The sequence below is a fragment of the Alligator mississippiensis genome, chromosome 2, assembly GCF_030867095.1.
Source record: "Alligator mississippiensis isolate rAllMis1 chromosome 2, rAllMis1, whole genome shotgun sequence".
NCBI lineage: Eukaryota > Metazoa > Chordata > Crocodylia > Alligatoridae > Alligator > Alligator mississippiensis.
Genome location: NC_081825.1, coordinates 242,349,974 through 242,375,488, shown reverse-complemented (window position 1 = coordinate 242,375,488; position 25,515 = coordinate 242,349,974). Strand labels below are relative to the sequence as shown.

At 42.1% G+C, this 25,515-nt stretch overlaps 1 protein-coding gene across 14 annotated transcripts in view; it reads right to left on the bottom strand.

The window, feature by feature from the left end:
• FSIP1 (fibrous sheath interacting protein 1) overlaps positions 1-25,515 on the bottom strand; it is a 255,856-nt gene that overhangs the window by 174,900 nt on the left and 55,441 nt on the right. For 13 of the 14 annotated variants that reach the window (XR_002093174.2, XM_019496478.2, XM_019496474.2 and 10 more), the window contains one exon: positions 7,365-7,502. Coding sequence is in view for 13 of the 14 variants with exons in the window: in XM_019496478.2 (XP_019352023.1) it covers positions 7,365-7,502 (138 nt within the window). In the remaining variant the exon portion in view is untranslated. Of the gene's footprint in view, positions 1-7,364; positions 7,503-21,631; positions 23,712-25,515 lie in introns of those variants that run through there. The other variant, XM_059723003.1, reaches the window with a different exon arrangement.

Sequence of the window (25,515 nt, the reverse complement as noted above, 5' to 3'; positions counted from 1 at the left end):
GGGTTGATCACCCCTGAGCTAGTTAACAGATCATTTATCCTCTCTGGAACAAAGTTACTTTGAGCCAAAGCAGCAAAACAAGTGAATATCTAGAACGGACATAAAAATCCATCAAAAAAAAGTTAAAATCCATTACATTAGTGGAAAATCTTATCAGGTCAACAAAACTGCTCCATTTAACTACTGGGAGACCTTAGCCCAAGCTGTCAAGCTAATTCATAAACTCATAGATGTTAGGGTTGGAAGGGACCTCAATAGATCATCAAGTCCGACCCCCTGCATAGGTAGGAAAGAGTGCTGGGTTTAGATGACCCCAGCTAGATGCCTATCTAACCTCCTCTTGAAGACCCCCAGGGTAGGGGAGAGCACCACCTCCCTTGGGAGCCCATTCCAGACCTTGGCCACTTTAACTGTGAAGAAATTCTTCCTAATGTCTAGTCTAAATCTGCTCTCTGCTAGCTTATGGACATTATTTCTTGTAACCCCCAGGGACGCCTTGGTGAGTAAAACCTCACCAATTCCCTTCTGTGCCCCCGTGATGAACTTATAGGCAGCCACAAGGTCACCTCTCAACCTTCTCTTGCGGAGGCTGAAGAGGTCCAGGTGCCCTAGTCTCTCTTCATAGGGCTTGGCCTGCAAGTCCTTAACCATACAAGTGGCCCTTCTCTGGACCCTCTCCAGGTTATCCACATCCCTCTTGAAGTGCAACTCCCAAAATTGTACACAGTATTCCAACTGCGGTCTGACCAGCGCCCGACAGAGGGGAATCATCACCTCCTTGTTTCTGTTTGCCATGCATCTGCTGATGCACGATAAAGTGCCATTAGCTTTTCTGATGACTTCTCACACTGACGACTCATGTTCATCTTGGAGTTCACTAGGACTCCAAAATCCCTTTCCGCTTCCGTGCCACCCAGCTGGTCATTTCCTAGGCAGTAGGTATGCTGGACATTTTTCCTCCCTAGGTGTACCACTTTGCATTTCTCCTTGTTGAATTGCATTCTGTTGTTTTCTGCCCACTTGTCCAACCTGTCCAGGTCTGCTTGTAGTTGTTCCCTGCCCTCCAGCGTGTCCACTTCTCCCCACAGTTTTGTGTCATCCGCAAACTTGGACAGAGTACACTTCACTCCCTCGTCCAAGTCGCTGATGAAGACATTGAAGAGTATCAATCCAAGGACCAAGCCCTGCGGGACCCCACTGCCCGCACCCTTCCAGGTCGATACTGACCCATCCACTACGACTCTCTAGGTAAGACCCTCTAGCCAATTCACCACCCACTGGACTGTGTAGTCATCCAAGTCACAGCCTCTTAACTTGTTCACCAGTATGGGGTGGGATGCCGTATCGAAGGCCTTCCTGAAGTCTAAGTAAACGACGTCAACCCCTACTCCCGTGTCCAGGTGTTTTGTAACCTGGTCATAAAAAGAGACTAGATTAGTCAGGCATGATCCACCTGCTACGAACCCGTGATGGTTTCCCCTCAGCATGATTTTTCCTGCCGGGCTCTTGCAAATGTGAGCCTTGATCATTTTTTCAAAGACTCTGCCAAGGATGGAGGTGAGACTGACTGGCCTATAGCTGCCTGGGTCCTCCTTCCTCCCCTTCTTGAAAATGGGGACCACATTGGCCCTTTTCCAGTCCTCCGGGACCTGGCCCATGCACCACGAGTGTTCAAATATTCCCGCCAGTGGCTGTGTAATGATATCAGCCAGTGCCTTCAGTACCCTCGGATGGAGCTCATCTGGGCCTGCCGACTTAAACACATCCAGTTCCTCCAAGTGCCTCTGCACCATCTCAGGGTCTACGCTTGGTAGTCTGGCGCCCTGTTGCTGCCTCTCTACAATCCCAGTGAGAGACTTGTCTTGCCCCTCACTTAGGAACACTGAGGCAAAGAACTCATTGAGGAGTTCAGCCTTGTCCCCCCTGTCGGTCACCAATTGCTTATGCCCATTTAGTAGAGGTCCTATTCCACCCTGGGCCTTCCTTTTACTCCCTATATATCTAAAAAACAATTTTTTGTTATCCTTAACTTGGGATGCCATCCTCAGCTCCCTGGTAGCTTTGGCCTGTCTAACTGCCTCCCTACAAGCACGAGCAGAGGAGGTATACTCCTCTTTAGTAATCTCTCCCTGTTTCCACTTTTTATATGCCCCCCTTTTAGCCTGTAGGGTCCCCCAGGTGACCACTGATCTGTAGGTCTCCTACCATGTCATCCCCCGTTGCCAATACCAGGTCCAGTAAGGCATTCCCCATAGTGGGACCATGTACCTCCTGCGTCAGATGGAGGTCCTGTACACAGGATAAGAACCTGCGTGAAAGGTGGGACTTTGCTGTCTGCGTCTCCCAGGAGATGTCTGAGTAGTTTAGGTCCCCCATGACTACCGCCTCTTCTACAAAGCTTAAAATATACTTCTACAAAGTTTAAAATATACTGTAGTTTCATGGGGAGAACAAAGAGAGCAACCTAATATGAACAGAAGAAGGGAAGAGAAGCAAACCCTCAATGAATATGAATGAATTGACAGTAGGCCTGTGCAAAGTGGCTAGTATTCGCTTTGGATTTGGATTCAGATTCAGTGGATTCAGGGGATGGTGATTCGAATCACTGTCCTGAATCGATTTGGCCAAATCTGATTTGGAGATTTGGCCACCACCAAATCAGCCAAATCTCTGAATTCAAACAAGCCCATCTCCCACCCGCTGTCTCAGCCCCATCAATGGCTGCCCTATCCAACCCCAGCCTCCCAGCTCTTAAAATAAATAAATAAATGCCCCACCTCATCAGCTCCTGCCAGGCAAGGGACGGCAATCCCTGCTGCCTCCCACTGCCCCACGCTGCATGGGGGGCCCTGCCATGTGCCCCCATAAGCCCCAACAGCTGCTGCTGCAGCCGGTGAATGCAGGGGGGCTTGTTTGTTTGTTTTTTGAAAGAACCAGGAGCTGGGCTGGGCGGGGCGGCCATGGGGGGAGCTAGGAGAGCGGGCAGGGGATGGGGGCTCGTGGCAGAGCCCCCCACATAGTGTAGGGCAGTGGGGATTTCCCCCACACCTGGCAGGAGTGGGGGCTTTGTTTTGTTTTTTTTAAAGAACCAGGAGCTGGGGTGCAGTGGGGCAACTGGGAGAGTGGGCAGGAATCAGGGGCCCTCAGGCTGGACAGGGGGAGCAGGCAAGGGATGCGGCCTGGCAGGGGTCCCCCCATGGCACCCTCCCCCCTCCTTGGTGCCCTCCCCTCCCGCCATCTACTTACTGGCATGGAGTCTGGGTCCAGCTCCCTGCAGTAGAGAGCAGGGACTGCCCAAATCTCCAAAGCTCTCCGAATCTTTTACGAATTGATTTGGAGAGCTTCAAATCTATTCGGACCTTTTTATTAGTCTCCTGATTCAATTCAGATTCAGAGATTCGACCACCAAATCGGGCCGACTCTCCTCCGAACTGAATCAGCACTCGAAGCTTCACACAGCCCTAGTTGACAGCAATGGGATAAATTTTTTCTCTTGGTTAAGTCATTCTCACTGGACAGGAAGACACGATCAGTACTCTAATACTACACATAAAATTGTATCTTGCCCTGTAGATCTTGTAATTTCTGTCTTAGGAAAACCACATCCTTATGCAAGGAAGACACAGCTGATGTTTGGAAAAGGTTCTCATCATTTGTAGCACATCCATGTAATATACCCTCACTTATTCTAAATAGCTCTTTCCTGTTTTCCATTTCTTGTTATTCCCTTCAAACCTCTACCTAACTGCCACTCTCTATTTATCCTCCTTGGTTATGTTCAGCCTCTCAGAGATGTCAATCTCTATCTTCCACTATGTCTTCTTCTATGCAGAACTTCTTTCTTGAATTTATTTGCAAAGCCCTAGTTTCTCTATAAACCAGTTCTGAAAGTCATGTCTATTATACTGCCTATGGAATATTTCCTCCTCCCTGCATTCCAGGGCAGCAGCTCCTGGCGTTTAGGGTGCTCCGGGCACCAGGACTCCCAGCACTTGAAGCACTCCAGAGGTCCCAGGGCTAGAGTGCAGAGAGCAACTACTAGGTCCTAGGTCATTGCAACATGCTTAACAAAAAAGGAACAATCAACAACAAAGGCACCATTTATGATTATTAAATATACTAATATGCAGTGCGTCCTGCCATGTACCCCTCCCTCCCCCCACCCTCATTTTGTTTTTCTGGCGTGCCAGCACTCCAGCACCTTCCAAGGTAGACATTGTGGTTTTTTCAGCACTCCGGCCAAAAAAACATTGCCTACCCCTAAACTAGGAGCTTGGCGCTTGCAGTGCCCAAGTACCAGGAGTCCTAGTGGCTGAAGCACCTGAAACACAGGGAGCAGTGGCATCCCAAGTGCTAGGAGCCTCAGCATTCAGGGAGTGCAGGAGGATGGGAGGTGCAAGCAGTAGCAAGAATGCTGGAGAAAGGGTGCTGGGGTGGGGGGGACACTACATTTTGGAATCTGTTTTGGGACCAATAACCCATATGGACCCTAGGGCGGAACAAAACAGAACCTGCAGGGAGCAGGTGTTATTATACCATGCTTGGGGACATTTTATACCACCCATATGGTCATATGATCTATACCACACTTAAGATTCACTTAATGACCTGTTAAGCTGTTACCCAGACACACATTAATACAATTAATGGTGTGATGAAACACAGCATAAGCCACAAAGTCATTACACAATAACTGTAAAATGTAAAAATGTAATTTTTTTTTGGCTGGTTTATATCATGCCATTAAATGAAAGGATGAGCAAGCTGGGGCTTCCAGCTGTGGGACATGCTCCCATGGCTGGGAGCCCAAATCAGCTGAGGGGCTCCCAGCTGCAGGAACTTGCTACTTGCTGGCTCAGGAAAATCATGATCCCAAATTCCCCCTGCATTGGCAATAAGATGTGATGGGATCCAGTACTGGATCCCACAATCATGCCTCCTGCCATGTGGCATGGCAGGAAGCAAGACTGTGGGGATCCTTTCTACCAGGGGCTAAACGCATTTCAAAGCCCCTTGAAACATTTAAAGTGTTATGTCTGTCCACAACTTTGGAGAATGCCATAATAACAATGGTTGTGACTTCCCAAAATTGCAAAGCAAAAAACCAAAGATCATGAAGTTAAATTATTAAATAAAATAGACAAGACTGTTCAGCCAGTCCCCTAAGTCCAATATGTTCCACCTAAGATGGTCTGCACACCAATGGCAGCAAAGTATTAATAAAAAAAGTGTAAGAGGCTTTTTCCTTCCTAATTTCCTTTCCCCCACATCCCTTGTCCTGGCAAATATGCCCAAGCAGCATATTTCTTTTGTCTCCATTTAGAGGCACTGTATACTTGAAATTTAGCCAATTAAAATAACGAACTTCAAAGAGTTTCAGATAACATCCCTGGCAGAAAATTGAGTTTCTGCCCATTTTTAGTTTGACAATCTCATTTTCCTAACTTTTAAGCACTTTCTTTTTGCAGTGACACACATAACTGCAAGGGAAAACTAATTGGCTGACTCTACACTAAATTTTGTCAAACATGCAAAGTATCAGGCTGAAAACTGAGTATTTTCTCTAACATTTTCCAGCTATCATGATCTTAGGGATCACTAGCTGAGAAGGCTACAGGAGATCTTGCATACCTTCTTTTCCATTCAACTTAAAAAGCTTTTGTTCAAGTAATATGCTAAACATCTCAGAGTAATCTAAAAACAATTTATAATTTCTATTAAAGTCAGGTCTCCTACATAAAGTTGTCCACGCCAACATTTTCCCTCTCTTCAGTTTCTTGTCCACTATTGTACATATGTTCCCTTTGACAAAACTCCAAGGAATAAGCCCCCTACTGCTTGAAGGTGAAACATTCCAATCCAAAACTCATGTCCTATGTTCAAAAAAATAAGTACTCAACAGTCCTTCACAAGCTTCAGCAGTTTCTCTCTTTACCCCTTCTGAGATTCAGTCAATAGTCCCCACCAGGGTTTGTCCCAATCAACATTCTATTTCTGTTATGCAGAAACAGAATAAGGAGGCTTCCTCCCAGTACTTTTGGATCAGGGATGTCAAACTCAACAGGCCCCATCGGGGGGGACAGCCCCGTGCACCACATGCAACATATGCCCTGAACCAGCCCCGTGCACTGTGTGCTGCAGGAAGGGCCAATCCAGTGCATACCGCATGTAGCATGTGGATCCAGTCTGAGACTCACTGATGGCACTACAGACTAGATGATAAAGCTCTGTGGGCTGAATCTTTGACAACCCTGTTCTAGACATTTTAGCTGGAGCCCTATGTGAGAATCAGTACCAACACTGGCTTCTAGTCCACATTAGAAGCATACAGTTCCAGGGCACCTTTTCATTTTCCTCTATATCTTCCTGGACCTCCCATGCCCTACCCCTTTACATTTCTTCTTCACAGCTTCCACTGGACCAGCTACCTGTCTGGTTCTTTTGGCAGAAGTCCATGCCACATCTGACCTTCAACCAGACAGCTTCACCAGCAAGCAGCTGCTCTCCCTTAGATATCCCCCTTCCCAATCTCTCTCTCTCTCTTCCTGTCTTTCTCTCTGAGGAAACTAGCTGACAAAAAAAAAATCCTTGAAGAGCCAGAGGTTCACCTAGCATTATTATTTTAGTTACACTGCTTTCAAGTCACAACAAAAAATGTGTTCTTAAATTACAGTTTAGATTAGGGGAAAGTTATTACTTGAAAGACGCATATGATCCTTCAAGTTTGGGCTTGTTGTCAAACTCACCTCTATGCTTTAGGCATAAATACAGTATATTTGCTGCTTTTCAGATTAACAGCAGGATGGTCTTAAATTTCAGGTCTACTTTCCTCTATATTCTTTTTCTCCAAAATAAAGATTATTGTTAAAGATGAGATGTTATGTAGTTTATTCTAAAACATTAGGGATTTGCAATTCACATTTTACAAACTTAACATTTCACTTGCTCTTACTGCCTTGGTTTTCAGCCACCATAGAGAGTGAGATAAACAGCTCTCAAGAGTTTAAATATATATATATTATTTGGGTTAAGCAAAATCAAATCAGACTGTGCATTCTAGGTGTACACCACATTATTCTTTTAAGACCATACATGAGGCAAAACTAAATTCTAAAACTATTCTAATGTATGCATAGTGGTTATTCTTGAAAAAGGTCCCTGCCGTTGCAAGATATCTTACCTATTTGAGAAATAGTCCATCTACAGGTAACAGCAAGAGAACTGGGACTCTTACAAAACAAGAAAAACTAAGTATATATGATTTTCTCTATACATAGATCATATATTCCTTCTTTTAGATTTCATTTCAGAAGTATATGAAATTATACACTCCAGCAGAGATTTCAAACTTAAGAAAGACTTACAAGATTTCCCAGCAGGTTTTTTAACTGTTGATCTATTTCTTTCAGCCGGACTTGTTGATCACGTTGTTCCTTAGTGTCTCGTAGAACCTTCTCACCTGGGGCCGCTTCCAGGTTTCTATTTGCATAAGCCAGAGATTCCTGACAAAAAACAGAAATGGCCAGAATTAAACTATGTTAAAGTACAAGACTTTAGCAAAAGAGCTAAGTTGACTTCTACAGAACTGGAAATATTTCTATTTAGACATTATTTGTTAATTTTACATTTTGAACAATGTAAATTTTGTGTTACACATATGTTTACATACAGTATTTAATCTTTGGATAGGATCAATGCAACAAAAAATACTTGGTAACTCTGTTCAAATTGGAAAAGGAAAATAAGTGCTCATATTCAAAATTTCTATTCTAAAATTCTGTTAAAATACACAAAAATATTTAACAGTGATGGCAGTATTTTTCAAAATTGCTCAACATCGAGTTAACTGCCACTGACTTAAGAAGGAAAAGAATTAAGTCACTTTTGAAAACTCATACCTGTGACAATTCTGTCACCCACAAAACTTGTGGACTTCCTTTGCACAATGGACCACGTGAGGGTGTAAATGGCAAAACCCTACTCAATCCCAAACCTACACAATAAGGCACATGCAGCTAAACTGCAATCACTATATATTACTGGCCAGAGCTCTACAATTTTAAAATATTCAGTAGCTAAGGACCAGATTTAGATGGTCTTACTCACAATGAGGATTATCTTGCTCCCTGAGTGAGCTTACTGAAATCATTCAAGAAGCATAGTACTACCCAATGCAACTATGAATAGTGTAGAACTTAACCCACTTGGAGTGCTAAATGTTGGCAAAACTGCAAAGTGGCATATGAATGACATAATAAGAGTTTGCCTTTGGTAACCAAGGAGCCAATGCAAGAATCCAATTCATAGAGTAGTCCAAGAAATAGCAGAGAATAAAACTTGACAAAGTCTAATTACCTTTAACCCAAAGAGCATGCCCAACCATTTAAATAAAATCTCAATTTAATCAATCACTCTTATTTTCAGAAGCAACTGAAGCATTCCTGATTGACATACACTCTTAAGCAAAGAAACCAAGTAGTGTATCTCACTGGAAGGAAAGAGTTTTCTAGATTTCTACAAAAATTCTCAGCTTCACTTTTCAAAGTTGCGACAATTTTAAAACAAATATTTTTCAAATCATTATGCATATGACAGGTAAGCGAGCTCTGGGCTTTAAACCATAATACTTTGTATAACATGCAACTTATTTCTCAATTGACTAAGTGCAGTAAGCCTCAGAGCAATAGTTCAAAAGAGGCCTATTGGGGTAGCATAGTTAAACGCACATCAGTTTCTGTAGCCAAAGGTACACACAAGAGCCACTGGCTACAAAAACTGGTGTGCCCCCCACCATGCAATATTGCATCTAGCCACTTTTGACTTCCCAGCCCACCCTCCAACTCAAGCCAGGTATGGCAGCCCAGCAGCTGCTGCTGTCGCTCCCTTCCCTCCCTCTCCACTGGCAGCCCCACCCCTGCGTGAAAAATTAACCCTTGTGGTAAGACAAGTTCCCTACAGTGTGCTCTGAAGCAGAGCATCTTAATATGTTACCTGATTAGATCAGAGTTAATTTTTTGCATGGTTGGTCATTTTAGAAGCACTCTGTAACCATGCATGTGTGTTTGATCATAGCTATCTTTCAGGAGCTAGATTGGGCAAAAAATGTCACTTCTGTCTGCACCCAAAGTTATGAGGCTACAGCCTCTATGAAGTACATAAGCATTTTTAACTTCTTTTTTTACTCAAATTTAAGATGCAGACCATTTTTAGAAGAAACATTTGTTTTAAAAAGTACACCTTACATTTAAAGGGATATGGTATATATACACACAATATACACTTAATTATGTATTAAGATAGAATTTGATATTAATATAGAGTTCAAATATAAGATTTCTTTCAGGCACAGCATTTTTGATAACTAATTAGAGCTTTCTTCTCCAGGTATTGAAATATAAGCAAAACAGTCAATTAAAGTGAAAAAAAAAGCCTGAGGCAGTTTATTTAATTTGTTTTACAAGTTATAGCTCTTTTTGCAATTAAATTACAATTTTAAAGCTAACTTCTTGATCAGAACATTTCCCCTCTCTTCAGTTTCTTGTCCACTTTTATGTAATGTTCACCTCTAAGCTTTGACAAAACCTAAGGGAAGAAGCCCTCCCCCAGTTTGAAGGGGAAACATTCCAATCTGAAACTCATGGCAGAATCTGTTCTGTGGTTATCATTCAAGTTTATATTTATAATAAAACTAACCAATTGCCCATCAAGAATGACAGGGGGCGGGGCGGGGCGGGGAGGGGGTTGGGATGGAGTGCTGCCAAGCCCCATGCTACTGCCCACGGGTGGGGGAAAGCCGGGCCAACCTGGCGGGGGGGGGAGCAGCGGGCCCGAGCCAACCCAGCAGCAGCACAGGGACGGGAGGCTCAGGGCTGACGCGGGAGAGCGGGGGTGGGGAAGGAGTGGGCCCAGGCCCGACGGGGGGAGGAAGCTTGCTCCTCCCCTCCCCCCGCAGCTGCTCTGTTGGGCTGGGCCGGGCTGGGCCGGGCCGGGCCCGCTGTCCCCCAGATACTGCTGCGGCAAGCCAGCTTTTCCCCCAGCTCTCGCTCACTCCCCCACCGCGTCAGGCCCAGACCCAGTCCTTCCCTGCCCCCACCATCACACTGACACCACGGTGCACCTTCCCCTCCTCCCTGCATCAAGCCTGCTCGGGGACAAGAAGAGTGGGCTTGGGGCTGATGCGAGGGAGGGGAGTGGAGGAGAGGTGGGCCCAGGCTCAAGCGGGGAAGGAGGAGGCCTGTTCCTTCCCTCCCCCAGCCGCTCCCATGTTGGGCTAGGCCTCCTGTTGCCCCCCATCCGCCATTGCAGGCCGGCTTTTCCCCCACTCAGGCCTGCTCTGATTGGCTGTTTGTCAGCTAATCAGAGTGCAAATAAAGTATTACAAACAGATAGACAGACAGACTTAGGCTTTTATAATATTAGAATGATGGTTATAATAATAAAGCTATGGTTATAATGTATTTAGAAAAATAACTGTCTGTCACAAATATATATGTATATATGAGAACATATAATTAGTGTAAATGAGACATCACTAAATGGTGAATTGTCTTTTCCATTAAATTTTTCTACAGCATTTCCTTTGGAATTTATTGGCATGGGGCTAGCAGGTAGATATTTTTACATGAACTTAGACTTCAATAAAGAATTCAGATTGACTTCAACAAAGAACTCAAATTGCATGTAATACTATTGGAAAATATTTTAAAAGGTAATGATGAGAGAAGCCACTTAAACCAAAAATTATTGTCTTCAAATTCCTTTTTCTCCCCCTTTATGTTTTCCTGAACAAAGTGAGTTGCCGAGGGGCAGTGAGGAGGGAATTACTATCATTGACTTTGGGTCCTATATAAACTATGCTTTACTTTTTTCACATAAAAAGTTTTATTGACTTGAGAGGAAATACTCACATAAGTACTTGTGGGAGAATGCCCATGGAAAGACACTGTGTCCCAAGTTATATTTCATTTTGCCACTTTATCCTTCTCCAAACCACTCTTTAAATATTCACCTCTGCTCTAAAGCCTAACAATCCCTACCAGCTGACAATGCTTAGGCAAATACTGAACACTGAATTAAAATTACTGCCTACCAGCTGCTTGTTTCAAATTTTTCTTATGAGTTCTCCCCTACCCTTTTTTCCATTCCAAATGTTTCCTCTTGTCATATACCAAAGAGTGAAATGGAAATAAAGTACAAATTTTCTATTTAACTTTAGCAAAACCATTAGTAAAATGTAGTCTGTATTTCCAATCAGGGCTCTAACAACTACCACAAATGTAATCTATAATAACAAAAACAAGCAGGGCATTTTGTTTGGAAAGTGTGCCCTCCTGGGAATTTTTGGACCTCTGTACTCAGCCAAATAAAATTATCTACATTTCTAGGAGGTAAACAAAAAGACATGCAATGACTAATACATCATTTACCCTTTAGTCGGAGAAAAAGAACAAACAAACAAACAAGTCATTCAGCTGATTTAACTGCATACAAGTAAGTTTCCTCCACTACTGACATTTTTACTGAGTTTTAGTCTGAAACAAAAGGTTCATAGACTTGGCCTTTGAAAATAACTGATAATTAAAGAGCAACAAATCAAGTGCTACATTAGGTTAAAAGTCTATTAAAATAATCTACCATTCCAAAATGTTTGTAGAACTAAAATGTACGTCATAAATAAAAAGCTAAAAGAAGTCTCCAATTAAGGCAACTTTAGTGCACATGCCATAAGCCTACATGTAATAACTACTCCGAGGAATTGTGCATTGCAGCAGAAACACCCAGCTGCACACACATTTGATACACAATGAATCAAATTCTGGACACAAAAGCCTAAGTCAAAGTTTAACATTTTCTGTAGAAATATTTGTAAAGTAAACGTAGCAAATATGATTGAATGGAAAAAGCTTTAGGTAAGATCTGAGGCTTTGCTTTTGAATGTGATTCAAACAAATTTGGATGAAGTTGGAGACACCTACACACGGCAAAATACAACACTCCTAACTACACTTACCCATTCTAGTCAACTTCCTTACCAAGTCCTCTTACTCTACATCTGTCTCTATTTATCCCAACTCAGCCTCACCTCCATGATCTTTATCTCTGTTAAGGTCCATATAAACAGCAGTATAACAAATGCTTGTAACATTCAGTTTTTTGTAAAGGCCCAGGTTCTGGTATAAGCTTATTAAACAGTTTTTTTCAATCTTCATTTTAAGTAAGTTTGTTTCCAGAGCTGTAGACAGAAGTTAGAAAATGTTAAATTTATACATTCAAATCCAAGAATTCAAAGAAAAAGGACGTCAAATTTATTTAAATGATTTTAAAGTCAAATCTCATGGGTTTTTGGGATCCAATTCCCAACTTTTTTTTTCCAGTGCTTGGAATTAAAAATAATGTTCTAAGTAATAATGAGTTCTGTTATCCTTCCATCACCACTCCCCAACAGTACAATTCCTCTTCCCCCAGGGCATTTGGTGCACTGGATGAGATATATAACATTTCTGGAGGTGCAGCTATAAGTTCCAGGAATGGCGATGATTCTGTTGTGGGGTGTAGTTATAGTGGGGGTGGTGGAGATATGTTGGCAGGTTTTGTATTCCTTGTCCTGGCATGGTCTGGATCCATTTGTTAATGTCATTTGGGTCATAGGGAACCTACCCAGCACCTTCCATAGATGAGCTTACGAACTTCACTTCCTAAATCTACTGGATACAAAAAATCATGGACTCAATATAGACATTGGTTTTATGACACATTACAACCTGCCTGATATCTGATTCACCAGGTACCTGCCTGACAGGCTCTTTTCTACTTTATACTCTATCGCTGCACTGTCACCCTTCAGCCTTTTTTCCCCTGCTCTCTTCCCCTTCTCCCTTCCCATTCCCCCCCTCTCCCTTTGCTTCACCTTTTGTCTTTCTAATTCTACCAATTTACACTTTGACTTACATCCTGCCACCCTCTTAGCTTCTTTCATTTCTGAGAATCTCAGAACATCAGAGACTCCCCATGCCTGACAAAGGGTGACTGGCCCAAAAGCTTGCCAAAATTTTTTTTCCAAATACTCAGCTGGTCTAATAAAAGATATCGCATCTACTCAAAGAACCTTGCTGTCCTATGTCCTTAGACCAACACGGCTACAACCAAAAACCCTGAAAATTAAGTGCATTTTTGAAAGTTTATCTATGTTGTGCCTGGTTCATATGATCAGAAACATGACAAGAAATGTCTTGCATTCAGAAGCTTGTCTAACTTCATTCCAACTACAGAGTTGGCCCAAAAAAATATATCACCTTAAAAATCCTGCGCACACACACAATTTCTGGACTATCATGGTTACAACATCACTCTTACACTATCTAAAAATTACCATATTTTAACCTCTGCTGATTCAAAAAACATTGAGAGAAAGCTGAAGCATGGTGGTTATTTAGAAGCAGGGTGGTTATTTAGAAGATTTCTACCTTGCTTTCTAAGGAATTTATTACAAAACTTTAATAACTGGGTTGAAAAAACAGATTCAATAAAAATTCCCTTAACACTAGCCATTCAATATTTGATGCCTAACAATCCATATCCTAAAATTTAGTTTATTTAAAGAAGTATTCAGCAGAAGTATGATATTTGCATCTTCATTTTCAATATGGCTATGTTTTAAATATTACTCTATGGTTATAACTTTTTACTCAAAGTTCTCAAATATGTTTACAATTACTTCTCTGTAAGCTGGATAAATATAATATCCCCATTTACAGATGAACAAAATAGGGCCCATGCAGGCTAAATCATAGGTAGTCAGTAGCAGAAACATTAACAGGATCCACAGCTTCTACCATATTGTTCTGTGCCCCATTTACTACAGTACACTCATATGCATTCTCAGAGTTTATTTTTGTTTTGCACTGAAAAGGACCTGAGCCATTTTTTGCAGATAGTGCAAATACCATGCTCTAAAATGGAGAAGATAGAAAGATCATCTTTACTGGACAGAAGACACTAGCAAAATGAATATGTAATACAATATGCATATACATGGTTAAAAGTATGTGTATGTATTTTATACACATTTATAAAACGCCAGCACTCTTCCCTGCCTAGGCAGGGGGTTGGACTTGATGATCTGTTGAGGTCTCTTCTGACCCTAGCATCTATGAATCTATTTTATATTTATTATTATAAATGTATTTATAATAAATTTCATATGTAGATATAGAATCACATATTCCTTATGCTAGTTTCCTCCATCTCATAAACAAAAGGGGAAAAAATCCAAAATAAGACAGGCATCTATAAGATGGCTAGGATAGGCAACACTAAAAAGGAAACTTCTTATTTTGTTAATGCTGGATGTCCTCATTTACTCTTATACCTTCATTCAGATGTTGCCCTTCAAAGTAAATGAATTAATATTTTACAAATGTGAATCATCAAAAAATGATGCTATGACTTCCCTAATGTTAACAGGAAACTAAAGAGCTGTATAAATTACTAAAATACAAAACAAATTTAAGTTAAAGCTGCATATTTATGACATATTTCTTTATTTTCCACAAAATACTGTACATCGTAAGGCTAATAGTCACTGGACTTAAAAGCTACATGCCTTAATTAGCAGCAGAGTAGACATTCCAGGTGACTTATGATTCCTACTCAAGTAGTTTTCTTCTACTAAAGACCCACAGCTTGGGCTCTTCCTGTTGATATTAGCTGAGCCCATAAACGTGAGTAAAAATGACATGGATAGAGAACTCGTGCTGGCCTTCTTGCATTGATGAATGCTTACACGTGAGCAGTCACAGTACCCTCAGCAGAACTACTTGAGTAAGGACTTAGCAATGTAGATATAAACTGCACCTTCTAACCTCCCTCTTTCAAGTGCTCCATTAGATTATATTACTCCTTCCTCTAAATCAGTGATTCTCTGCCTTTTCAGATGCAAGGCACCCCTCATTAGACTCAACATACCCCTCAGAAAATGCCAGCTCTTAATTTTCACTCTTTTTTTTACTACCTAAAGAATAATAGAGCAATTCTTCTGTTACAAAAATCTCAGAAAGACCACTACAAATCTCAATATTTTTAACACTACAAGGTCTTATTTGAAATCTCTGGGTCTATCTTATGAATCATGTTTGTACACCTACCAGTGCCAACACTGTGCAGCACCCTTGAGAGAATTTCAGGGCACTCCAGTGTACTGGGGCACTCTGGTTGAGAATCGCTGCTTTAAAATGTGAAAGCCTGTATCATAAAATCTGTTTCCATAAAAAAATACTTAGCAATGGTTAGGTTCAAGGGCAGAAGGGGCTTACTGCCACTTGCTAGCTTGTTGAAGTCTAAGTGGTTTACAACCCATTTAATTTGTAGCAGAGAAACAGAGTTTGTTGAGCTTTTAGCTATTTTACTACAGTGAAAAGAAGGGAAAGCCAATGGACTTAATTAAAAAGGCTGGTGGTGGAAGGCAAGCGACAGGTGCAATGTAGTCAAACTAATAGAAAAGGAATAATGTTTTCAACAATGTTTTCAGTGCTTTCATCATTTCCTTCACAACAATGTTTTGAGTAAATACAGAAGTACAAGGTGGAAACAAGAGAAAACAATGCAAAATAGGCTGAACTGGGGATGAATAAAGCCCTAGAGAGGGTTTTAGCTTTAGAGATGAAACAGAAAGCATAAATTTTAGAATTGCTGTGCAGGAGAAAAAGTAAATACTTGACAAAAGCCTAGATATAAAAGTTGGTTGATCATACATCCCATTTTCACTGGGACAATCCCTTCTTAAACACCTGTCCTGAGCGTCTCACTGATTTGTTGAAGTGAATGTTTTTGTCCCATTTTCAGAAACCTTCACAACTGAATGCAGTGGGTGGCAGTCTCCACTAATAGACACAATACAAAGTAGCCAGTCTTCCAGCATCCCGCAGCACTTAGCTGAGGGTTCTGGAGAGTGTGGGGCGGGGAGCAGAGCCCAGAGACAGGAGCCCAGAGACAGTGGAGCATGTCCGAGAGCAGGGCAGGAAAAGAGTGTTCAGGATACCAAGCACCTTTGAAAATTAAGCACTTAGGTAACCCCCCCTGCCAAAAACAACACTTTTCAGGTTATCCCATTTTAAGACTTGGGAAATAGGGTCACCCTATATAAAAAGAAAGGGAGGGAGGGAGGGAGAGAGAGAGAGAGAACTACCACCAAACGATAATAAGTTTGAATAATAGGGAAGGGAAAAATTAATCTGAAAAAAAATATTTACCAAATTGTTCACTCCTTATTCAAGCAAAACTTCAATTTAAGAGAGACTTGATGAAATGTGTTTGTGCTCTTCAATTTTCTTGCAACACAAAGACACTCCAATAACTAATTCAACTGATCTACTAATAACTGCCCTCTAACCAACACCCATTCCTCATAATATAGCCACCAGTTCATCCAATCTGTTATGGGCCTGTAGGGACTAGAAATGCAAACTGACAAAAGATTCCTTAATCAGTTTGAGGGAAAAATTCTTTTCCACCTATTAGGAGCATAAGTGAACTTAGGCACCTAACTATAATTGATTTTAACTTACCTGAATCCCTGAAAACCTGTTAATACTAAAAGTTGGGTGAGTCCTCCGCTTCTTCCTTTTCACTGCTTCTTTGCAACTCATTTTTAAAGCTAAAGTGAATGGGCCTTCAGAACTTGAGCAGGATCCACAGGATTGTACTTGCATGCCTTAGAGATAGAACAGGATCTGGCGCAAGGTGTCCCTTGTACTCTTTTGAAAAATTACTTGGAAAATGCCTTGAAAAATCAATGTATTTATTGTAGCTTATTACTGCAACAATTTTTCTAACAAAGATAAATGGAGAGCCAAGAGGTTAGTTTGACTGAGTTACACCAAAAGCGCTGAACAGCTTTCCTTGATTACCAATCCTTATGTTTTATTCTTGCGTGAGTTTTCTAATTGTTCAAGCTACAGTCACTACACTGAATTTTTCATCCTCTGTCCTAACCTGACAGTTAAACCCATTCCCACTTTCCTCATATCCCACTCCTTCCAAGAAGTAGAACTGAGTTTGGGGAAGGACAACTGCTAATTAGCTGCTATGGTGCATTTTTGGTCAATAAAGATCAGACTACTTAGTCTCACCCATGTACCCAGCCACTAGGTGTACTGCATTTTATTTTCCTTTTGCCTGCTCCCATCCCTTTTTCAAGCTTGATCAATTTTTTCTATGTCTTCAAAGAATACAAATTAAGTCAAATTAAGAGAAAGGCACTCCCAAAAATAATTAAGCTGGTATAAGAATAAAGAAATGCTTCAGAGTGAAATAAAGTAATGAGAAACATTTCCAAGTAAAAAGAATGCTAGTCATGAAAAGGCATCCTGGATCCAGCTGGACACATTGCAAAAGAGATTAATAAAGTATGCTTCTCTGTGACAGCCAAACTGTGTTACTATAAGCTAATTTAAACCAGGTGTCAAAGATTTCAGAAACAGAGTCACAGCATAAGTCGTAAATTCTGCAAATATAACTAGAAGCGTCTGGAAGTAGATCTCTCTGCAAACCAGTGGTAATTTAACAACCATTGTTCCAAATCCACAAGGGGAAACTGGGGGGGAAGCAGGGGGGTTGGATTTACTTTGAAAGTACTATCAAATACAGTTCTCAGAAGGAAAGAACACTTAGGCTTACTGAATATAACTTGAGGCTATGGGCCAGATGCAAATCTCTCACATAAGCTCCTCTACTTAGCCATTGCAATACCCAAAAATGAAATGTCTTATGCCAGGAGAGTGAGCCTAAATCAACAGGGTTAGTGTGTAAAATCCCTAAGCAGTCAATGAGAAATTTACAGGACTCCAGAACACTATGCAGGAACCAAGCAAGGGAAGCAGCTACCATATTTACTAGGCCTGTGCGAAGCAGCTAGTGTTCGCTTTGGATTTGGATTCTGCCGATTTGGGGGACAGTGATTTGATTTGGTGATTTGAATCACTGTCCTAAATCGATTTGGTCAAATCTGATTTGGAAATTCGGCCACCGCCGAATCAGCCAAATCTCCGAATCAAACAGGCCCCATCCCCCGCCTGCTCTCCCAGCCCCATCAATGGCTGCCCCACTCAGCCCCAGCATCATGGCACTTAAAAAAAAACAACAAAAAGCCCTACACTCACCAGATCTTGCCAGGCAGGGGGGCAATCCCCACTGCCCTCCACTGCCCCACACTGTATGGCGGGGGCTTTGCCATGAGCCCTCTTCCCCCACCCGCTCTCCCAGCCCCATCAATGGCTGCCCCGGCCTGGCCCCAATGTCCCAGCGCTTAAAAAAAAAAAAAAAAGCCCTGCACTCACTGGCTACTTCCAGGTGGGAGGGGCAATCCCAGCTGCCCCCCACTGCCCTGCGCTGCATGGGGGGGAGCTCTGCCACGAGCCCCCGGAAGCCCCAACAGCTGCTGCAACAGCCGGTGAGTGCGGGTCTTTTTCTTTCTTTTTTTTTTTAAATGCTAGGAACAGGCAGAGCAGCCATTGACAAGGCTGGGAGAGCAGGCGGGAGATGGGGGTTCGTGGCAGAGGCCCCCATGCAGCGCAGGGCAGTGGGGGGCAGCAGAGATCACCCCCCTGCCTGGAAGAAGCTGGTGATTGCAGGGTTTTGTTGTGTTTTTTGCAGGGATACTGGGGTCAGGTGGGGCGGCCATTGACGGGGCTGGGAGAGTGGGGAGGGGTTGGGGGGTGCTCGGGGGGGGCTAGGGAAGCAGGCAGGGGATGGGGTCTGGTGGGGGTCCCCCCATGGTCCCCCCCCTCCTCCTGACCCCACCCCGCCCCCTACTTACCAGCACGGAGTCCGGGTCCAGCTCCCTGCAGTGGTGAGCGGGGACTGCCTGAATCGCCAAATCCCCTCTGAATCTTTTCTGAACAGATTCAGAGGCTTCATATTGATTCAGACCTTTTTATTGGTCTCCCGATTTGATCCCAATTGAGATTTGGCCACAGAATCAGGCTGAATCTCCTCTGAATCGAATCAGCAACCAAAGCTTCACGCAGCCCTAATATTTAACCTAATCCAAGACAACTTAGAATCCAAGACAACCCTCCTATAATTGGATTCTATATATAGAAAATCTATAAATTTGTTATAATTTTCCATGTACAAAATCTAAGTATTGGAGGGTCATCTTAAATTCATCACCGCTCTCTGCTACAGTAAACAGCAGCAGGAAAAACAGCAGCAGCCTAGGAAGCAGATGGTGGCGGGGCAAAGGGGAGGCAGGTGGCCTGACCTCTACCCCTTGACCTGCCATTACTTGTTACCCCTGTGCGTACCCTCTATACCTGTGCCCCCTCCATGACACTGCAGCTGCTGCTGCTGCTGCTGCTGCTGCCACTGCCACTGTGTGGCCAAGCTGAGTTGACCCAGGCCAAGACAGAGCTACTCTGTGCTACATGTCCCCAGATGGAATGGGACTGGACTCACATTGGACAGTAGCACTGGGGGATGGGATGAGTATTGCTGGGGCTCAGGACAAGCATTAGGGCCACAACAGCTTCCCCCCCCAGTTATGAGAACAATTTGGATCTGGCCCTAAATTTCTTAAATGACTTCCACTATTTTAAAGCAAAAACAGATGATTTAGAAACTGCAGCTATATATTCCTTCCATATTCATATAATTCCATATTCCATTCCATATATCATTTACACATTGTTCCATTTGTTCTGGTACAAGGGTGAAATTCAGGTCCCACTGAAATCAATGGAGGTTTTAAACACTGATTTCAAAGAAGATAGGCCTTCATATCCTTTGTCTAGATCTTCTCCGGTAGGAATTACATCCACATTAGAATTTAGACTTGTGTGCTGTGCAGAATTAAATCACACCAGGAATGGTTATTTCAGGCTAACAGATACTGTTTATAAACTTATTGCTGTGCAAAAAAAAAAAAAAAAATCGATCAGTCAATTAAAAGCTCCTTTACTCACCAAATGGCTTGTGGAAACTTAGGAAACTGGTAACAAAATCCAGGGTATTTCAATGGAAATTCTGTCAGTGACAGCAGAGCTAAGTTTTCACCACAAGTCTCTAATATAGTAGATCCAAGTCCCATCTGCTTAACTACATGGGCTCTTAATAAGAATTGGACAAATTTAGGTTCTTCAGCTTTTGGGTTGTAAAAATGAGCATGTTCCTGCATGTTTAACTCTCCAGTTCAGTTTCCTATATCTTGTCTAGTCTACGGAGGATAAGAGCTTACTACTGGTGCCAAATGGAGTTAATAGCTGCCTTATCCACAGTATGCATTGGATAAAGCAGGATATTCAAGGGGGAAAAAAAAAAAGAAATCATAGAAATATAAGACTCGAATAGATGTTTAGAGTTCATCTTATTAAACCATGTGCTCTGAGCCAGCATACTTGCCCCTAGAACATCCCAACAGATGTTAATATAACCTATTCTTAAAAAAAAACAAAACAACTTCCAAAAGTAAATGCCACTGCTTGTCTAGGCAACTGCCAGTGCTAAACTAGCCTAACAGTTATAATACTTTCCCTAAAATCTACCCTAAAGTATTTTTCTTATTGCAATTTAAGAAAAAAAATTCTTGTCCTAGCCCTAGGGGACCTGGAGAACTACTGATCGCTATCCCTTTTACAGGCAAACTTTTACATAGTGGAAGGCCTGTTATGTCCCACTCCATCTCTCTCAAGCCTTTTCTTTTCTAGACTAAACAAACTAAATTCCTTCAATTTTTCTTCCTAGGTCATGTTGTCTAATACTTGCATCATTTTTGTGGCTGACCTCTGGACTCTCTCCAATCTGTCTACTTCTTTCATGTAGAGTACTGTGCCTGTTTTTGGACACCATTCCAGTTGAGACTTCACCGGATCTGAGTAAAGCAGAAAAATTACCTGCCCAGGCTTGCACATAAAAAATCCTGTTACTACATACAAGAATATTTGCTCTTTTTGCAATGGCATGACACCGGTGACTCAGATTTAATTTATGGTCTGCTACAATTCCCTAATCCTTTTTTGGAGTATTGCTGCCTATCTAATTAATTCCCATCTTTAACTGTACTTATGACTTCTCCTTCCTCAGTGTAGAAATTTGTACTTTTCTTCACTGATTTCAGAACATTTGTGTAATTTATCAAGATAATTTTGAATTCCAATCCTGTACTCCACAGTGCTTGAAACCTTTTCCAATTTGGTTTGGCGGATTTTAAAACTGTACTATATAGTCAATCATACAAATCACTAGCAAAAATACTGACAACTAATGAACCCAAAACAGATTGTTTTGGGGTTATACAGGGGTAGGTGCAGCAAAAAAAGGAAGAGATACCTGAGAAATGAGTAGACAAACTGGAAACTGCTGGGGAGATTGACTCCCAGGCCAGTAAAAGGTGAATTTTAATGGAGTATTCCAATGAGGTGATAGGTATATGCGGTGAACTGGTGAAAGCTGCAAAAAAGCAGCACTGAAGAATGAATGAAGTATCTGTGATAAAATTAACCCGCACCCATTTTCATGAAACCATAACCGTTGTTGTTCTCATGGGGTAGCTTGTTACCCTACAATTCGACATTGTTGGCCTCATAGGGTAGCTTGTTACCCCACCCACATGAACAAAATGGAATCAGTGGCAACAGTATAAATGTACCAAAAAAATATTTATTAAAAATACAGATTGTTTGAAAGAGTATTTATGATGACTTGAACCCAAAATATTATTTAACTAGAACTATGAACAAAATTTAAACTTTTTTTTAGAGTTTGAAAACATGAATGAAAAATTTGCTAAGTCTGCAGTTCACGCTGTCTTCAAACTAACAAGTACTTCCAAAAACATTTCTTGACTGTTTTAACTAAATATTGCATTCCTCACGAAGCCATGGTAGTATACTGTGGGGCACACAAGCAAATCGCTTACAATCTTCACATCGTTTCCAGGTTTTGCGGTTATCTATCCTTGGACAAAAAGCACAATATCCACTCATGCTTGCAGAAGGTTCTAACAGGGTGCATTGTGGCAATTTGTAATTTAGAGCCGTCATGCCAGACTTGATGGACTTAGACAGATTACGTGTATCCATTGTTCTTCATTTTATTTGTCCATCGATCAACTGTTCTCCAAGCTCCTGCAAAAACACACCATCTTCTTAAATGTGATCTTTGCTTCCAGTTTGCATTGTGGCCTATCCAAATGATGAGGCTAGCAATGGCAGCCACATCCAGCATATTGAAGAATAGTGTCATTGGCCACCTATTGATTTTCCATCTGCAGGTGGTCATACAGACTAAGTGGCCAAGGTTATCCACCCCACCCTTGTTTTTACTGTACTCATGGATGATGTCCAGCTTTCTTTGCTCTCCACCACTGACAGGTCGAAGCGCATGCTCGACAGCAACAGCACAAATTTGGACTTCTTCGGAACATAGAAAATTAGGGTTAGTTCCCCATCAAAAGCAAAAATAGATTAAAAGTTGTCCCTTCTTTGATTTGCTTGCATTTCGTTTGGGACATCGGCCTTGTTTTTCCGAATTGTACCCACATAGGTCAAGTCCAGCTGTAGCAGTCTTTCTGCCAGGTCAGTACTTGTGAAGAAATTGTCACCCACAATATTACTTCCTGTCATGCATCAGGGATGAACCAGTTTTTCAACAACCCAGGTACCAAGATTACCTTGGCATGGTGCTTCTGGTTGCTTGCCCAGGTAGATGTCTCCAGACAAGGGGAATGATGTTGTTGCATCATAGCACCACCAAATTTTCAAGCCATATTTGACAGGCTTGCTGGGCATATACTGCCTGAAGGGACAGTAACCCCTGAACACAATGAGCTGCTCATCAACCATCAGGTGTATTCCTGCTGGAATTTCCTGAGCTGCTCCACAAATTGTGTCCAAATATCTCTGAAGACAGCAAGCTTGTCCACAGCTCTCCTTTCCTCATGTGTTAATTTGTTGTCAAATCTCAGGAAGTTGGTGATTTGGCAATTGTTTTAAACTCTTGGTGACATGGAAACAAGGACACCCACTGCATTGCTCCCACAATTGCTCCAGTGCCTTGTGACCACCATGGTATAGACCACTCAGTATCAGGAGGCCAATGTAGGCTTTCAGCTCTGTTTCATCCAGCTTTTTCCACTCCTTTCTATTTTCAGGAATCAGAATCTTCTTTCTGCGTCTCTATTTGTTTCCCTTATGATAACAGTCAGGATATCTTGTGAGAGAAACAGATGGAATGTTTCCATCACAGTGTCTTTATTACTTTCTCTTGCTGGCCCTGCAGTTTCATGGACTGTGTCTTTGGCTGTTCTCCGATGATGTATTAGCCATGGACTTTTTTTCCCCCCACACTCTGTTATTCCTTCCTCTAAAGGTGTCATCATCTGTAACGTTTTCTGGGGGTGGTAGCAGTGGTTCTGCTCTATGTCCTGCTGTAGCTCTCCTCAGTCTTCCATGGTGGCCCTGGGCTGGTCCTCTTCCCTTTCCCACTGGAAGTATTGGCATCACTTCTGCTTGTGGCACCAACTCCTCCTTATCTGAGCTGGATGAAGGTTCCATAGACACATGGTCTTCTTGCTCTGAAAAATCTCCCATGTCTGGAACAAAGTCAGCATCCTCACTGCCTTGGGATAAAATTGCATCAGTGGATGTGTTGCTGTCATCCCCGGTTACCTGTGCAAGACAGGCTTCAGCACTGAATATGTGCTGCCTTCCCATCCTGGACTACAGAAAAAAAAAGAAAAAATTGATTACTGCTGAATGTATGTAAATAACAATCAAGGACAAGCCTGTCCACCTATGCTGTCACAGAAGCAATTCCGCCTTGCTCTATGGCAGCATAGGTAAAATCCTCTCTCCTGGGCACAGAAGCTAGAGACCAGCATCCACCCTTTGTAGGCAAGCTAAATATGGATGGATGCTGTCTGGATATTACACATGCAGAGACTTATTGAGAGCAGGTCAAAGGATATGGGGGGTGTCAAGTCCTTACCATTGAAGGGGACTCCAATGGTATGTATATGCTGTATTGCAGTATGATGTTGTTCTATTTCTTCTTTCCCTTTGCTCCTTGTCCTCACTTCCAACAAAGGCAGGGCAAACTAGCTTGTATGTTACATAAAGGGCAGGTGAAGCAGAGTTTTGCCATGAAAAAGGAGAGCAGAGGTGGATTTGGGTGTGACAAAGGGTTGAGGTTTGGGTATGCGGTATGAATGAATGCTGACCTTTCAGATGCATCCACTCAAAGAGGCAAACAGGTCTAAGCTCGTCATTAATACAGAAATTGCATTGGGGTAACAACTTACCTTAATGTGTTAACATGGGCTTGGGGTAAGTTGTTACCCCATATGGAAAAACACATTCATGCCTGGGGTAACATGTTACCCTGGGCAGTTTCTCATCCACAGAGAGCAAACCATTCATGTAAGCTGGCTGTTCTTTGGGGATATTTTGCACTGGGGTGCTAGTGACAATGTCCTAAAAAGAAATTTTTTTAGATTAATTAACTTTAAGATACTGCAGAAAATGTGTGTCTGGGGTAAGAAATTACCCCATGGGAACATATGAAGGTTAAATGAAAAGGGTATCAAAGCTGAAATCACTGAATAAGCAAAGCAGCAAACCAAGTCAGAAATGAAAGGAGGAGCTCTATGACATGAAGTTGGGAAAGCAAAAAAATGAAATTTGAATGTAAATGCTCATTACAACAAGAAGCCAGTGGAATGGCTAGCTGGACAGGCACAGCATGACTGAAATAACAGACAAGGAAGGATTTGGCAGTGTAAATTTGGACAAACCAAAAAGAGCAGCGGTTAGTATTGAAAGATCAAGAGGAAGTTGTTACAGTAGTGAAAAAGGAGATGATGAAGTTATAGACAAAAGTAATTGGTTGTCAAGGCAGAGAGGATGAATTTTAGAAATATTATGGAAGAAAAAAAAGAGACTTCCAAAATCCAGATGTGGGGAGAGAAGAAGAGAGAGAAAAAAATGCTTTCTTGGTCTTTTTGCTCTTTACAAAATACCCTGCAAGATCAAAATCAGCTTTTCTATCACATCTTCCGAAGAATTTCTCCTGGTACAAAGGGAACTCAGACCAGAAACAGACATCACCTTTTGTCATCTTTGTGCCACCATAAACATTTTTACAGCAGCACATAGCAACAGCAAATAGATGCCTACACCTTTTGTTGTGCCACAGTGTGGCCACAACAAAAAGGTATAAACTGTGGCAGGCCAGGTTCTTCGGGTAAATGTGGTATCTTTTATTGGACCAACTAAACAGTTGGAAGAATTGTTCTTAGCAAGCTTTTGGACACAAACACCCTTCTTCAGGCATTGGCGAGAGTATGCTGTCTCCTGGGTAAATTAGAAGCCAATATGCAAAAATGCAGGTCTGTGAAAATGCAAATGTGTGGTAGACAATAAGTGTGGGGGGGGAGGGGGCAAAGGAAGAGGGATGTTGATCTGGTGAAAGAATGCAGCTAGTAAACTGTAAAGAGTTTACCTGGGGTTACTGGATGGCAGGCAG